The sequence below is a fragment of the Rhinolophus ferrumequinum genome, chromosome 3 (genome assembly GCF_004115265.2).
Source record: "Rhinolophus ferrumequinum isolate MPI-CBG mRhiFer1 chromosome 3, mRhiFer1_v1.p, whole genome shotgun sequence".
Lineage (NCBI taxonomy): Eukaryota > Metazoa > Chordata > Mammalia > Chiroptera > Rhinolophidae > Rhinolophus > Rhinolophus ferrumequinum.
In genome coordinates this window covers 99,098,747-99,115,082 of record NC_046286.1, presented here as the reverse complement: position 1 = coordinate 99,115,082, position 16,336 = coordinate 99,098,747, and the positions used below count along the sequence as shown (strand labels likewise).

At 40.4% G+C, this 16,336-nt stretch overlaps 1 protein-coding gene across 2 annotated transcripts in view; it reads right to left on the bottom strand.

Moving 5' to 3' along the window:
• Positions 1–16,336, bottom strand: part of ARID1B (AT-rich interaction domain 1B) — a 398,528-nt gene that overhangs the window by 61,795 nt on the left and 320,397 nt on the right. For both annotated transcript variants that reach the window (XM_033096399.1, XM_033096409.1), the window contains exon 8: positions 7,465–7,644. In XM_033096399.1, coding sequence (XP_032952290.1) covers positions 7,465–7,644 — 180 coding nt within the window. The remainder of the gene's footprint in view (positions 1–7,464; positions 7,645–16,336) is intronic.

The following is a 16,336-nucleotide window of genomic DNA, read 5'->3' as shown; positions in this document are numbered from 1 at the left end:
TTAGAATTCATACACAAAAACAACCATATCCAGTCCTATAATCACCAGCACAGTCAAGACATGGGGCATTTCTATTATGACAAAAAGTTACCATTCTGTGCTCAATGTCACTCCCCCCATGGCCCCCCCATAGCCACCGATCTGATTTCTCAGTTCCTACAGTCCCGCCTTCTCCACAATGTCATATAAATAGAGTCGTACGTTATAGTCTTTTGTGTCTGGCTCCTTTCACTTAGCATCATGCTTTTGAAATTCATCCATATTGTTGCACATCAGTAGTTTGTTCCCTTTTCTTGCTGAATGGTATCCCATTCTGTGGACAGTTGGGTTGTTTCCAGTTTTTGGCAATTATGAATAAAGCCGCTAACATTTGCACACAAGTCTTTGTGTGGACATATGTTTCATTTCTCTTGGAAAAACCCTAGGAATGAGAGTGCTGGACTGTATAGTAAGTGCATGTTTAACTTGAGAAGAAACTCCACCAAAAAACACATGAGTTCTAATTCCTCTGCACCCTTGACATTGCCAATTAAAAACATCTTAGCCATTTCAATAGGTACATAGTGGATATCACGGTGGCTTTAATTCTCATTTTCCTAATGACCAATGATTTTGAGCATTTCTCACATGCTTATCTGCAGGTTACCAATTTAAGCAAGATCTTTTCTGGGTTAAAACAAAAGTTATATTTCAAAAATCTTCCAACTCTACCTTCCTACCCAGAGTGATCACACAACGCTGCTCCTTTGTGTGAGGTAAGCTGACTTACCTCAAGTAAAGGCATTAAATCCTACTATTTGTGGAAATAGAGATCATTTGTTTTTGAGCTGATATATAAGGCACCATTATTTTTCATAGGTCAAGATGCATTTCAAAAAGTCTTCAAAATGTAAAAGTAACAGTATTACACAAAGCTTGTAAAAGAGGGTGAAAAGTCCCTATTACCTTACAGTATGACTTTAGCATTTCACTTTTGGTAGTTTTTTTCTACATATGTTACAAAAGTTAACTCCTTTAACAAGTTAATTATATAGTAATGCAAGCTGAATGAAGAAAACATAAAGAGACAAGAATGATCCTTCGTTTCACTTCCCAAAGATAATTCTTAGCACAGTCACCATCCAGCATCAAGGCAGGGTCAGGAAAGTGTACCAGTGTCTCTGGAATACTTTGTCTTCATCATTTCAGGAATCGTTCTTAAGGGCTTCTTACATGCCAGCTATGTGCTAATGACTGGGGACCCTGCTTACTTACACTCTGGTGACATCAGACAAGCAAATAAATAAATCTAGACAATGTCATGTGGTGCTAAGTACGATGAAGAAAACCACAGCAGGGAGAACTTATACAGAATGGAGAGCGAAGGTGTCCCTGAGGTGACTGAGGAGAGCCACTCTGGGGAAGCGAGATGTGTGTGTGTCAGCTGCCACTCTGGCAGCAGAGGAGGATCCTTGGAGAAACAATCATCACCAAAACTGACGTCACACACTGGCCCAGGGGACATATGTGCCCAGTCAGATGCCAGGGTCTGACTTCAAGGCAGTGAGTGAGGAAGAGGGCACAGGCCCACAAGGAGCAGGGGCATAACAGTATGCTGCATGTGTGACCTTCAGAAAGCCACTTGTCACTCCAAAGGTCAGTTTCCTCATCTGCAAAAAGGGTAAAATACAGGATTATCTCAAGCGGTTGCTGTGGGGAAAAACTGATACCAACAGTCACTGATGTTGGACAGGGCTAATGAATAGATAGACTGTGTCAAGGGAGAGACACATAGTGTTCCAATATTAATGAGACAACTTTTTAATCTGTGAAATTATCTTTTTACTATAAATTGTGTCATGTGCCAAATTTTACTTTCATGATTCAAATTTATTTCTCAAAGTACAAGAAAAGCATCGACATAACAAATGTAAAAAGATATTAACTCAATAGCCAAATTTAGCATAAAACAGTAGCATCTCTATGGTAAGAAATGAAGGCGTCTCAGAGTCACCCTTGTCACACAGTGCGGGAGCACCTGTGTCCTCCCGCCCCCATCAGAGTCGCTGGGGGCTGCGCAACCCCACAGAGACTGCAGGGGAACGGCGCCCCCTGGAGGCAGGCCTCTGATTTGCTTCATCTGATGGCCACTGCCTAACAGAAGTTGAAGGAACCCTTCTGTTAGGACACTTCATAAATTTTGTAAATTGTGATTCCATAGGTCATTTCTTTTCAAACAAACGTTTGAAAAGATGGCAGAGCTATGAGACCCAGGAGAAGGCTCCCTGCTAAGATGTACAGTGAAGCTGCATGTCCACATCCTGTGTGTCTGCACTGCTGGCCAGCGCTGTGTAGAGTTAAAAGTGCTGCCGAAATGCAATGACGTGCCTAGTCTTCGGTGAGGGGAGTGATTGCTAGCACCCTTGAGTGCTGCTGACTTTAGTCAGCAATATCAATTAACTATTTAAAATAGTTAGCTTCATGCTAGTCAAAATTAAAATTGCTTTATGTTTGTACTTTTTCCTTCCTTTTTTAAATTTTAAGTTGATATGTACTTTAAATTTTCTTTATTTCTTTCCTAATTCCCAGGTTTTGATAAACTCATGTTTATCAGTCTGTTAAAAATTCATGCTTAAATCTTATAACTTGAAGGCTAGATGTGAGCGTGAAAATACTGCATTAACTACCTTTTGCTATAAAATGATCCACTTCAATTTGTGTTTTCTAATATTGGCAAGCTGGAGATTCAGCATATTTCTTTAACAACAAAGCGGTACAGAATGTGGAATTAATAACGTTTGCCTAGCACTGTCAACTTAACCATAAAGTAAGGTTAAGGTAATAGGAAACTGTAAACACATCAAGTGTATTGCAACCCATTTTAAGAAAAAGATAAAATGCGTAAGCTGAGGAGGGAGTGAGCTAGAACAGCCATTGGAAAGCCAAAGGCCAACATCTTGTCAATCAGAGGCAGGGTGGGGTCTGGGGGGGTGAATCTATGTGGCAGACACACCTCGCTAGCGCAGAAAAGAGGCCAAATTTAGCTTAATTCAATAATAAGACTGAAGCCCTGGACTTACAAGAGCCGAGACTGAAATCCTGGGTCATGGTGACACTGAGGTTGTCACGGGCCTCTAAGGTACTCTCTAGTAGCTAGTCAGTCGCCAACGAGTGACATTTATACATTGTTCCTCTTGAATTGAAACAGCTGTAAGATTATTAATGTGAAATTCACTATTTTAGAACTGCATTCATTTCAATGAGGTATCATTTAAAGTTTGCCTTTGCTGAATTTTTGAGAAACATTATTTTAATGATGCGAGAAGATTTCAGATGACACCTAATTTATTTTAGGGAAAAAAACCTCTAACTTGTCTGAAAAATACCTTTCACCATGTAATTTAGAAATAAAAGGCTTATCAGACTCACCTACTTAGAAGCTCCTTGTTTCCTAAGAGACGCATTGTACAAATTAAGGCATAAAACCAGGGCTGCGTCAGTGTACAAACTGTGCAGCTGTACGTGGTGCTCCACACTCTATCGCACAAGTGGTGACAACTGGGAGGAATCTAGGCTCAGATTTAGTGTGAGCTGCCGAAGGTAATACCACTTACTCATAAGCAAACTAAGGCTAGACCTTCATTTTTTACAATTAGTGTGACAAATATACAAACGACATTTGCAGACAGTATGGCAGACACTGTTCTAGAGTACACGGAAACAAGTAAGACAGGGCTTTTCCTTAAGAACTATAAAGGCTATCAAGATGAAATTGATTTCAGCTCTCATCTTCCCATACAAATTCATTTGTTAATAATTAACATGTCAATTACAAAATTTCTTTCTTTTATAAAAGCAAGTCCCCATGGCCCTCTCTATTTGCAAATGCTTTGTAAAGGTAGTTATTAAATGTGCTTGCTCGAAGGTAGAAAAGTACTGTTTCATAAAATATATTGTAATTAAACATTTTTACACATTTAGATTGGCTGTATCCCATTTGTATATTTAATAATTCAGATTTTATAGTATTAATATACATTTCTAAAAATTCCCCTTTCTTAACTTCATAGTTCTTTTTTCTTAATCTCTAGTATTGTGAATTTATTTCTAAAATGTTCCTTGTCCTTGAAGACAAGTAGTTTGTCTTGTTTCCCTAGTGGGTCATGGAATGAATGAACCAGTGAGAAGGGAAGTGTCTAAGGCATGGAAAATGACACACCAATGACTATGTGAGTGGCCTCTGACACCTCCCTCAGTTTGAACCCTGGCTCTGCCAACTTATTAGCTGTGGGACCGTGGGTAAATGCCTTAACCTGCTCATTTGCAAAATGGAGATGATATCATGGGCTTCCCATTAATTAAGAAAATGAGCAAGTTTGCCTGAATTTGAATGCTGGCACGACCACTGTGTATCCTGGCAAAGTTGTTTACCTGTTGTATGCCTCAGTTTCCTCATCAGCACAGTGGAGTCATAACAGTACCTGTCATATAGCACGCTGTGAGGATTAACGGAGTTAACGTGTCAAAAACACTCAGAACAGGACCCAGGTCACAGTAATATTTAATTAACGTTCGATGTTATTACTAAACAATTTTGGAGAAGCTGTTCCTGACAATAAAATGGTTAGCAAAAAGAGATTGTGAAGTATTTTCCCCTGAGATGTCTTCAGAACAAAACTAACCCAGAAGAAAGGCATCTAGTCAGAAACAGAAACAGAAGATGAGACTGAGGACGTCTGTGGGTCACTGAACAAGTGAGTCTTTCTAGAGATGGTAAAACGTGTAACACAAAGACGCAAGATGAATATTTTACCTATAATTTGAGTAGTTAAAAGAAAGAAGGAAAAAAAGTATTTAATTTGGGTCCCTGTTTAAAAGGATCAACAAAGAGAAAAATGTGAAAGAAAGAACATTTATTGAACTGAACGATACATGTTTAAGCGTAATTTCCTGTCATTTGGTGTTTGTCAAGGAGAGGACAATACAAAGAGGGAAGGTGAACGACTTTGAACGCAGAGAGCACCAGGACAGATTTGAAGCACATAGCTCGTGGGGCCAGTGAAGGAACCCAGGAAGGTACACACCTCACAGTGGAACGTGCTGCAGATGTCACCTGGGAGAAGGAGGGACCTCAGAGCTCAGGTCCGCAAACATTTTCTTTCAAAGTTAGAAAGTGCCAAGTACGGAAATTATCATCCTTATTTTAAACTGTTTCTAATACCAACCTAAACTCAGTATTTATGCCTTAGAAAAACTTCAAAACAAAATCCTTATCTCTACAACCAAAATGTTATGAATGGCAGATCCAGCGGGCTGTACTTAAACGTCAGAAGCTCCAGAGTTGAAGGAAAATTTAGACTCAAAGAACATTAGAATTAGAAGCAAATTCTGAGATAACATAACCGCATCTTCTCCTCTTCTAGAGGAAAAGTAATTCCCTGAAAGTAAGCAACTGGCTAGGGACACAGCAGTTTGGATGAGAACCCTCAGGGGTTCAGAACTCTTAAGAATCTTCACCGTCAGCAATTGCGGAAAACTGAGGGTTTTATTCAAAGAAGAAATCCATTCTATAGAAATACCCTCCCTGTGATTAACTCTTGTAGCTTAAGTGCTTCCCTCGTTGTTTACAGAAGACACATCAGATAGTCTGAGGCTCTTCTCCCCTTATTATGAGAACAGGGAAGTGTGAAGTTGCAAGGGTGAATTATTTCAGAGTAGAGAGACAGGAGACCAACTTTGAAAATTCCATGAAGCCCTGTGAGTTTTAATGATAAAGTCCTAGACCTTCAGGAACCCCCAGTTCTGAGGACAAGGCTCTGACCTTGTCCCCAGTTACATTCCGAGCAAAAGCCCACATTTTTTGTGCCCATCACAACTTATAAACTCTTTTCCAGCTTTCACTAAAGTTTTCTTCTCTTCATGACAGCCAAAGAAACCCAGTTCTGCTACATGTCACAACTATCTGGGGCTGACAGGGAACGGGGCAGACTGTTAGTGTCAAGTGGGACTCATTAGTCAATTCCTAGGGCTCACGGGGATTAACAACATGGAAAACCATTTATGACGCGGTATGAAGAGAATCAAGCAAAAGGCAATGTCTACATCCACTCTGACTCCACGCACGGACAGAGGCAGGAAGGGACCACGTACAAAGTGTTATGTTTAGGTGTTCTAATACAGTTTTCCTAACAACAGAAATAGTTGGAATGTAATATAACAAAGCTATGCAAGGCAAGGAAATGACGCTACTGCTAGTACTAAAGGTGCTCACATTCCTTCAGAAAGACATCTTTAAAACTAAACAAGGTAACTCAATTTTCAAATTGCAAAGCATGATTACTATAAAACAGAAGGAAAGCTTTCTTTCCAGGTAAAAAGCTGAGAGGTGCCTGGGCCTCCTGGTAGAATCGTCCGGCCTTACAGCTACTTACTCAATGGCTGGAGAGGCTTCAAGAGCTTCAAAAGAGATGGTTTGTAAAACAGATGCAAAGGCCTCTGGGAAATAATAAGGCTTTACCACAGCAGACCTGACTTTGCTGTGGAGACAGTAAACAGTTTACTACAGCTTCCTAGTGGGAATTCATTATTTTCACTTGGAATATTCCTGGTATTTTCAGAGTGAGGAAACTCTGGGAATTGTGCCAGATTATCTCATTCTCTCTAAATTATCCATTAATGTCTAATTTAAATAAACAAAATATAAGGAAGGTGCTAAATTCAAACGCATTATTGCCAAAAGTAACTTAGGAAAAAATATATATGAATACATATATATCAGGTTAAAAACCTTGATAAAAGAAGTCTACATGTATATGACAAAACACACATCGACTTCCAGGAAGGCAGAATGTAAACGGTGCTTTTTGGCATGGTTCCACTTATTTTTCTACACTTGCCTTATTTTCCTGTTCAAAAGACATGTCCATTTCAGGCTGCCCCATCTTCTAAGAGTACAACTCGTAATGACTGGGAAAATTAGAACTACTATTTACCTGATACAGCATTTTGGAGACAAACTGGGAGGAGATCTGATGGGATGACATCTTTCTGAATAGTGGGCATGGTATTGTAAAGATAATCACAGAGAGGGAGGGGGCCAAGATCAGAATTCAACATAATGAAACTCAAGTTTTAAATAAGAAACTTTTTGAGGACAAGACTTGTGTCTTTTTCTCAACAAGCATTTAGAACTGTATTACAAAAACAAGGATTTACTGCTTTATTACTAATCCACGTATGAAGAGCACTTACCACAGTGTCTGATGCATGAATGCTTAATGAAGAGTTGCTATAATTATTTTTCCCATCATTGTGGGCAACTAAAGGACTGTGGGTTTGCATTAACCTCACAAAGCTGTCAGGTAGAAAATAATGGGATATTTAAAGATGTTTATAATACTAACATCTTGAAGGACTAACATATTAAAATTTCTACGACCTACTGCAATACATTTTGGAAGAATTTTTAAAAAATTTTTTTTTTACCTTGTGGTCCATACTGGCTCATCTGTGGACCGTAAGTCCCACTGGAGTTACTCTGCTGAAAGCTACTGATCCCAGGATGCATTTGGCCTCCAGGAGAAGGATGAGGCGACATGGACGGTCCTGTCTGTTGAGGTCCATATTGAGACATCTGAGGGTTTCTTTGTGTGCCTGCCATAAAACCTACGTGGGAAATAAATGGAAATATATAAATGCAGGTGACAAAAATGGACATGGAACTGTGTGGAAGGCAGGTGGGGAGAAGGTTGATGCTGTGAGATTCCCCTAAAGAAACTGCTAAAGACATCTCAAACCCAGTGTGGACTTTGGAGAGCCCCTTAGGGCTACCCAAGTCCTAACTCTGAACTCTCATTAGAGAGTTCCCGGGAATCCAATGGATCAAGGACTTGAACTAGGGAAAGGAGAAGAGGAAGAAAAAGTAAGTAACCTTATAGATGAGGTCCCTATAGAAATCAATAGTGACAGCTAGGACCTCCTTTACCGCAAACCCTCCATTCTCGCCAGGATGGACATGGGGTACACGCCCCCTCAGAGCGTGCTTGCTCACTTCCTGCTCTCTGGGACGCATGCCTCTGGTCACTCACATATCCTACCTCTCTCAAGCCCAGGCCAACACCCAGCTTTCTCCTGCTCATAACTGTTTTTCTCTCCTCTGATCTCCCGGAACAATGACTGTTCACCTTGACTCCTAAACAGTGCTGCAGACCTATGAGTCCCTGATTCAGACCCTCCCTTATAGGTAAACTGTAAACAACAGGAGGGTTTGACGTGTTTTCTGTTGTTCTGCCCATGGTCTTCCCATCTGTGACAATACCACTTACCCAAATGCTCACGTCGGAAACACTGCCACCATGATTCTTCCCTCCCTCCCTTATTTCCTATGTGTGTCATCCTGACAGATCATCCTGTTGCCTCTACTTCTGAAACGTATCTTGAGCTGCTCCTCTTCTCCTCCATTTTCATGTCTACAAATGCCTCGCCCCAACCACTGCCTTCTTTTCCCGCACCGTGCTGTGGTCTAACTCATCTCTCTCTCTGCCTCACCCTCCATTTTGTTCCTTTTGGTTCACATTTCACAAACTTGCCAGAATTGCCTTTCAGAAATAAGAAAAAAAAATTAGAGCATATCTTTCCCTTGCACAAAACCCTTCCACGGTTCCCACTGATCCTGGGAATAAAATGCAAACACGTGACCATGGCTTGTCTGTGGTGCGGCGTCGCTTCCATCCCTGCAACCTCATTTGCTGTGGTTGTTTTCCTCCTCTCTACACTGGTAAGTCCACTGGCTTTCTGACAGCTCCTAGAAGATGTCTTCTTTCCTTCAACAAAGCCTTGTCCTCTCTGCTCTCCTTCTCAGATGCTCCTCCACTTTCCAGTTTCTTCTCATCCTCCAGGTCAGGTCCGCCTCCCCTGACTGGCTACCGACTGCCAGGAGCTGGCAGTGGTCCTGCCCCTTGTCATTTCTTACTCATTTTTCTTCACAGCACTTTTCATAACATGTCATCTGACTTTACTTTTGGTTCACTTATCATCTATCTTCCCCACTAAAACACAAGCCTCACGATGGCAAGGGCTCCATCTATTGCATCCTCAGTGCCCAGCAGTGCCCAGGTTTGGCACAGGTAGGTTTCAAAAACTACTTTGAGATATCAAAATAGAAGTATGTAAAAGGAGCTATGAAATACTCATTTAGACAAATCAAGACACGCATCTAAGACAAAGCTAACATCGTTGAACCAGCATACTAACAAAGGGCAGTTGGAAAACCAGCTCTGAGAACCCAGGAGTGTGGGTTGGTGAGAGGTCCCTGTGTCAGGTGAAGGCATCAGTGCACGGAGGGTGCTGAGAGGAGCCGGTTTCTGCCTACTCCAGAGGACAACCCGGAGCAGAAGCTTCCAGAGAGAGTCTATTGAGGCAGCGGGAGGGTAAGAAGACGCCTGGCTCCAAGGTCAGCTCAAATTTAGAGGGTTACATGGGACAGGGCAATTAAAAAGTGGTTTACATCTCAGTAAGGAAAAAAAAAAGATCTTTTAACATTGCTTCTGTCTAAAGAGATAGACATAAAAGTACGTAGAGCTGTTCCTTATTATCCTATTTCATTTATTCACAAAGATAAGCCTTAGGAAATTGGGCTCAATTGGCAGCTTCCAGATATAAATCAGCATAGAAAATGTTTGCTTTTTCAAATCTGAAAACAAACAGAAAGTCAGAGCACTAAAATTACTATAAATGAGTGCATCTTAAAATGTTACATGAAATATTTATCTAAGCTTTACTACAAAATTCTCAAGAGCTCCATATAGAGTCCTGTTTAATAAAAAGCGTGTTTCAATTCCATATAGATTATGTGGGTTTTTCTTTTTTTTGGAGAATGACTGCTTTCTTCTTCATTAGTTAAGGAAAATACAGGTCCTTTAATTAGCATGAAATTTCACTTCAACCATGAAAAGGGCCCATGCCGAAGGATTTAGAACCTCTGATAACACAGTTTGTCCTTAAGTTACTGTTGCCTCTGGGACACTTACTATAGGCTTAAGGTTTGTTCAAACGAGTTCTAAGATTCTTACTTGGGCACATTACTTCTGACTGCTCACTCAGTCCTTACAAATATACATGTCACGTTCCGCTTGAACTATCTCACTGATCACTGGCATTATGCAGAAAGTCAAGTATGCGAAAAGACTCCAAAAGAGGTGGAATGTTAAAAGCTAATCCAAATGAAATGTGTCACAGCATCAAATTCCACATCTCAGGGACAAGGTTATATAGCGTTTGGAATCTACCTCCTTCTATAGAAATTAAAATCGGAAAGCTGATTTTTTTTACCTCATGCTTTTGCAATGGCACCACTTCCATGAGCTTCCTGAAATCTTAGTTTGTATTTTCAGTCAGGTGCACTCCTTCCCAGATATCCCCCAAGACAATGAAAGGAGAAGGTGACATAATTCCCCTCTTTTCTGAGCTACAATCATCTAATGGCAGCCAATTGGGAGCAAAAGGCCTAAATTATAGTCTTGTTTGTGTTACCAGCTCAGAATCTCATAGGGAAAACAGACATGTAAATAAATATACTGCAGTGTGTACTGATCAAATTAGCTGTGTGACCTTAGGCAAATCAAAATGTATCTGAGCCTCAGTTTCCACATCTTAAAATGAAGCTGTAAGTAAGAACAACTGAGATAGCACAAAAGTTCTGTAACCCTCTAAAGTGCTGTATAAGAGATAATGATGACAATTTTCTGGTTTATAAGCCGCCATGAATATCTTTTAACTTCTGAATACCTCACACATTCAGATGCAGTTTCCAGTTAGAATGAACAGGCTAGTTACTTCTACATTAGTTTTAAATTTAACTATGTAGAATCTTTGTTACCCCAGTGCTCATGTAACTGTGTATGAATCCTGAAAGGGTAGAACAGTAATTCCTCTCTCCAAAGGCAAATTGTGTTTTAGTGTATCCGTTCCGAGGTATTTTATAATTTGTGTTTGATTCTGTATTTCTCTTGTCACAAGTAAAGTTGAACGTTTCATTTAATTGCTGGAGCTGTTTTTATTTCCTTTTCTAGAAAGGATATCATTTGCTGATTGTTCTGTGGGTGACTCTATGTGTTAACTGTGAAGTATTTCATCTTGCAGATACAGCTCCTATTACCAGACCGGCGTAAGGTCTCTGAAGCTCTTGAATCTGCAGCCCTGTCTTTCAGCCTGATTTACTGGCATAGGCCAGACACTGTGTTGGCAGGAAAGTGATGGGATCTGACTTGCACTTTTGAAAGCTAATTCTACTGTAATATGCAGTATGAAGAAAGGACTGGAGGAGACTAAGGCTAGAGGTTAGAAGACCAGTTGACAGGTAGGTAAATTGATTCATAGTATATAATCACAATTAAATGCCCACAGTAATCCCACTAAAAAAGCACTCCTTATGAATATAACCATATTTTTAAAAGGTTATTGAATATCATAATCTAAACAAACTGATGTAAAGTTAGAAGATAGAAGTTAGTTTAACAAGAAGTATTTCTACTTTTCACCCTAAAGATAAAAACTCTGCATGTCTATTATTGTTTCCTCATCTGTAAAATGGGGAAAACTGTATCTACTTGATACGGTCGTTGTGGGGATTAAATGAGGTAAGACATGCAAGAAATTATAGCAGTCCCTGGCACACAGTAAGTTTTCAATAATTATTAGCTATTACTCTTATTACATATTCAAAAAAGGGAAGCAAATGAGGCAGGATGGCAGAATAGCAAGGGTGTGAGGCTCGGCGGTGGCCTTGGCCTTCCGTGTTTGCTGTGCAGAATGCAGCACCTAACTTAACCTTTCTGGCCTCGGTTTCCTCAGCTGTTCAATGGGGAGAAGGAAGACATGCAGTATTTGTACGGGAACTTCTAGCTCTAATTTTCTATGTTTCTGGCGTAAACATTTTTTTCTAGAAAAATCAAATTCAGATCTGTAATTTCTATGTATATTTATTTGGAGGAATTCCTTGTGTTGTTTTAATCTTTATTTTGAACGAAATAAATTGAAAATGTTTCCTGAAATGTTTCCAAAATAAAATTTCAATAAAAACTTTTCTATATTTATGGTGACATTTATTTGATTGTATTTTGCTTCTTTAAGAAAATTATTATAAAGTGTCAGCTTGTAACATAGTTTGTGAACAGAAAAACTGACAGCTGAGTGAGTCAAGCTGCTTTTTAAAAAAGGTGTAAAATTTTTCTAGTTACAAGCCATCTGAGTTTTGAAAACCAAACTTTCTAGTAAGGGAAATTCAGAAAATATAAAACGAATTTCCTACATATTATAGAAGTATGTTGAACTACTAGATGTATTATGGAATTATATGCCCCAAATAAGTATCTAACATGGAAAATTCAAACTTTGGGAAAAATACTGATTTAAATGATTATTATTTACATTATATAAAGGACTTACCAAAAAATCCATATGAAAATATGATTTATATATTTTATCCATAACATAAATCCATAGAAGGTTTATATAAATGGATATACTATTTTTGAGTCCTTCATTACATGTGTATACAGTGACAAACATTTGTACTAACACATTCCAAATGAATCACATTTCTGATATGAAAAATCAGAGCTTCCCTTTAAGAAAAAAAGAGAGCAAAAGCTACATTCTCAGAGAAAGTAGGAAACACACACACACACAGGCATCTGTGGGACAAAGAGGCCATGTGGATCCACGGGTTCTCTTGTACGAAACAGTACATGCACTTCCTGTCCTGGCTTACAAGATCTTTCTGACAGTCAGATATGGAAAACATATGCAAAACTGCTTTTCTAAGCTGGAAAACACCATGGAAATGCTATACAAAGCCATTACTATTGCCTTTTTGGTGATGCCACGAGCCTTTCATTCACTGTGTGAGTTCTGATCTAAGCTATCATACTGGTAACTCAATCCACAATAATGTTACCCAGTCTTCTGCCAGCATGTCCCAATTTTACTCTGGCTCTATTGGAACTGTGGTAAGAGAGCATCGAAAAACAGGAAAAGATGTGATCGCTGCCCTGGAAGAACTAAAATTTATTTGAATAGAAACTAAAACCTATCAACAGGGAACAATGATAAACTAAAACTACAAAGCATTGGACCAGGCACAGGGCTGAGATAGAAACAATGAGCCAATCAATGTCTGCCCTCGTGGAGCTAATATCCAACAAATAACTACAAGTAGTGTGTGATGAGTACAAGAAAACTAAAGTACAGGTGCTAGGAGGATATAAGAGGACCCAATTCAGCCTGCGGACAAGGAAGGCTTCCTTGAAAATGTCCTCCTTAAGCTGAGACCTCAACGATGTATAGGGATGAGCCAGACAACTCCTTTAACTAGACAGCTTCTGAGATTCACTAAGACACAAGTATGTCTGACTAGCAAGTAGACGTCACAATGTATACTCTTGGAAGCGAAAGTTCCTGCATTCACCCAAATCCTGGCAGTTGCTGGGGCACCCTTTTACTTGGTTAGCTTTTTTCAACGGTTAGTTTAACATTTTACCCCTTTCTCAAAGGCCTCCTCTAGCCCAGATGCTAAATGCCAACAATCAACAGGAAAATGCAGCATCACTTCTTACAAAGTCCTGCCCTCTCACCGACAAACATCTACAGCCATGCCCCATCCTTAAGGATTTTCCTCCTTTCAGAAGAGAAAAAAAAAGAAAATCTTTTCCTTGAATCCAAGGCCAGTGCCTTCACTTTATGCTATGAATCCCCCGTCCTTTCTCATCTCTCCAGGGATGTGTCAATAGTATTTGTTCAAGAACTACTCAGTGACTCTCGATTGCTTAACATAATGAAGTTCAAACTTACTACCCCAGCATAAAGTCTTTCCAAAATTTGGCCCCGCCTATTTCTTCAGCATCATCATGGCGCACCCATCGCTCAGAGACGCTTACCTCCTTGCAGGCACCAGGTCGCTTTAGACCTGCAAGTCTCCGTGTATTCATTCACTTAACAAAGATTTACTGACGGGTCAATGTGCTAGTCATTGGTCTAATAACAGTTGACCTTTAATGAGCATGTATTACGTGCCAATAGCTTTGTTCATTATTAGCTCATTTAAATTTCAAAACAACTATGAAGACATTGAGGCCACAGAGGTTAATTTGCTGAGACAACTTTCAAACATTTTGTTTACCACAATTCGTAGTTAAGAACTATATTTTCTATGATGATTCAATGCGTATGTGAGTATATGTTTATATATTCACATGTGGCATTCATACGCACAGTGCATGTTTCACAAAACAATTGTGCAATGCACTTTGATATTTTATTCTTTGTTTTGAATTAAAAAGCCCACTAGTGGGAGGCACGGTCTGAAAACAGAATGTAAGACTGTCCTCTACTGAAAGTTCACTGCTCCTGTCTTTCCTGGCTCTGCCTCCTGCGACCCCCACAGCAGTCCCCGGCCTTCCGGAAAAGCAGACACCTTCATCTGCTTGGGAATCCCCATATGTCAGCTGAGGTGCAGCAGGTAACACTGTCACTGCTCGCTGGTGTGACGGTCTCTCTGCACACCTCGCACCGAGGCTTTAAACATGCTCTCTCTGCACCTGTCTCCTTAGGACCAAGCAAAGTGTCTGGCACAGAAGTGGAAACAAACATGGTTTTAATGAATAAGAAAACATCTTCATTCAGATCCCATTTACTTTTACTTTATGGAAACAGTTTAATAAATGTGATGGCCTGGTTCCTTATTTTATACTTTATTCGAGGAATAATTTCTGGGGAAAGGAAAGCAGCTATTTGAGAAAGGAACAACTGACAGCTGACAGCCCAACAGACCAGAAAATACAAGGCGTTGGTGGTATAGTGGTGAGCATAGCTGCCTTGCAACAGACCAGAAATATGGTTATTTCTATCACCCAAATATCTGCCGAATGCATCTGCTCTGTCCATCTCCACTGGCAGTGCAAATTCAAATTCTGGATTCACCACTTATGGTTAGGTGACTTCAGCTAGTTAATAGTTAAGCCTAAGTTACCTTTTCTGAAAAATGTGGATGACAACTGAGCCTGCCTCATAAAATTAAATGAGAAAATGGTACGTGAAGCATACAGCTCAGTGCTGCACACAGAGGAGAGGCTCAGTAAGTGATAACTGTTAGTATTCATATTATTTTTCTTATAACCTACCATTTATCTCCTGTCTAAATGACTCCAAGTTTCCAAACTAGCCTCCCTTGCCAGGCTCCCCTATAAACCAGTTACCATGGTAAAGACAGAAAGGGCTGCGACTGCCTGGACTGTGTGGTTAATTCCCTGAGGTGACGAAGCTGCAGCTGTGAGCCTCCTGGCAAATGGCACAGTGGCCCTGCCCAGGCGGCAAGCAGCCCTGTGTCACAGTGCTGGGCCTGCCTGCCCCACACCTCCACCACCACAGCCACTGATAGTGGGTGGGGAGCTTTCCTCGCTCAGTTGACTATCCAGAAACCAGTGCCCTTTTCCAGATAGCTACTTCCAGAAATAATTGGCTGACCATGTTATTTGGCTCAGAAAAGCTAAGCTTGTCAGTTTCAGGCCACACACCCAGCGACTCCAGTGCTGATTAGTTCTGAGTGCTGTAAGTCTCAGCGTACATCCTTCCTGATCTGGCAGATTCCCTGGAGTTTGCCTATTAAGAAAGAGAGAGGAAGAGAGGGAGGGACAGAAGGAGAGAGGGAGGAAGGGAGGGAGAAATCAGGATTCCTGTCAAGTGCATGAACAGACTCTCAATGTAAAAGCAAGGGTCTTGACTTTTGGTTACCACTGGATCACAAGCACCTACAACACCTAGCTTGATCAACATTTATGCAATGGATGAATCAATCCATTAGGGTTCTTTGTAGGCTTTAATGGGAGACCAGAGTCTGAAGTAAGATTATTCTCTTTCCAGCTATAAACGCTCAAGTTGCTGGCCCAGGAGAAAGGAGTCCTGCTCGTTGGCTGGGGGCTTGTCATGGAGCTACGGATCTCGTGTGGTAACAGCCCCGTCTTGGCCAGGCTTGTTTCGACCACCTAGTAAGAGGGTAATAACTTGCCTTAAAGTGTATTCCAAAGTCACATAGTGTTAATTTAGATATTTAATTATAATTTGAAACTTTTTTGAATGCTATTTTCGATGTATCCAATAGCTACAGGCAGGACTGGTGGGGTTGCCAGGACCTCACCTGGAGTCACTGAGTCTGCAGCTAAGGACTGTTTGCTTTAGGATCATTCGCCCATGGATATTTATATTAGTACCAATGGAAAATTCCTAGACAAACAATCTATTCTTACTACACAGCAGTACAAGTCATGTTAAATCAAGTTAGGGAAAATGCTGCTTCAATCCCTGC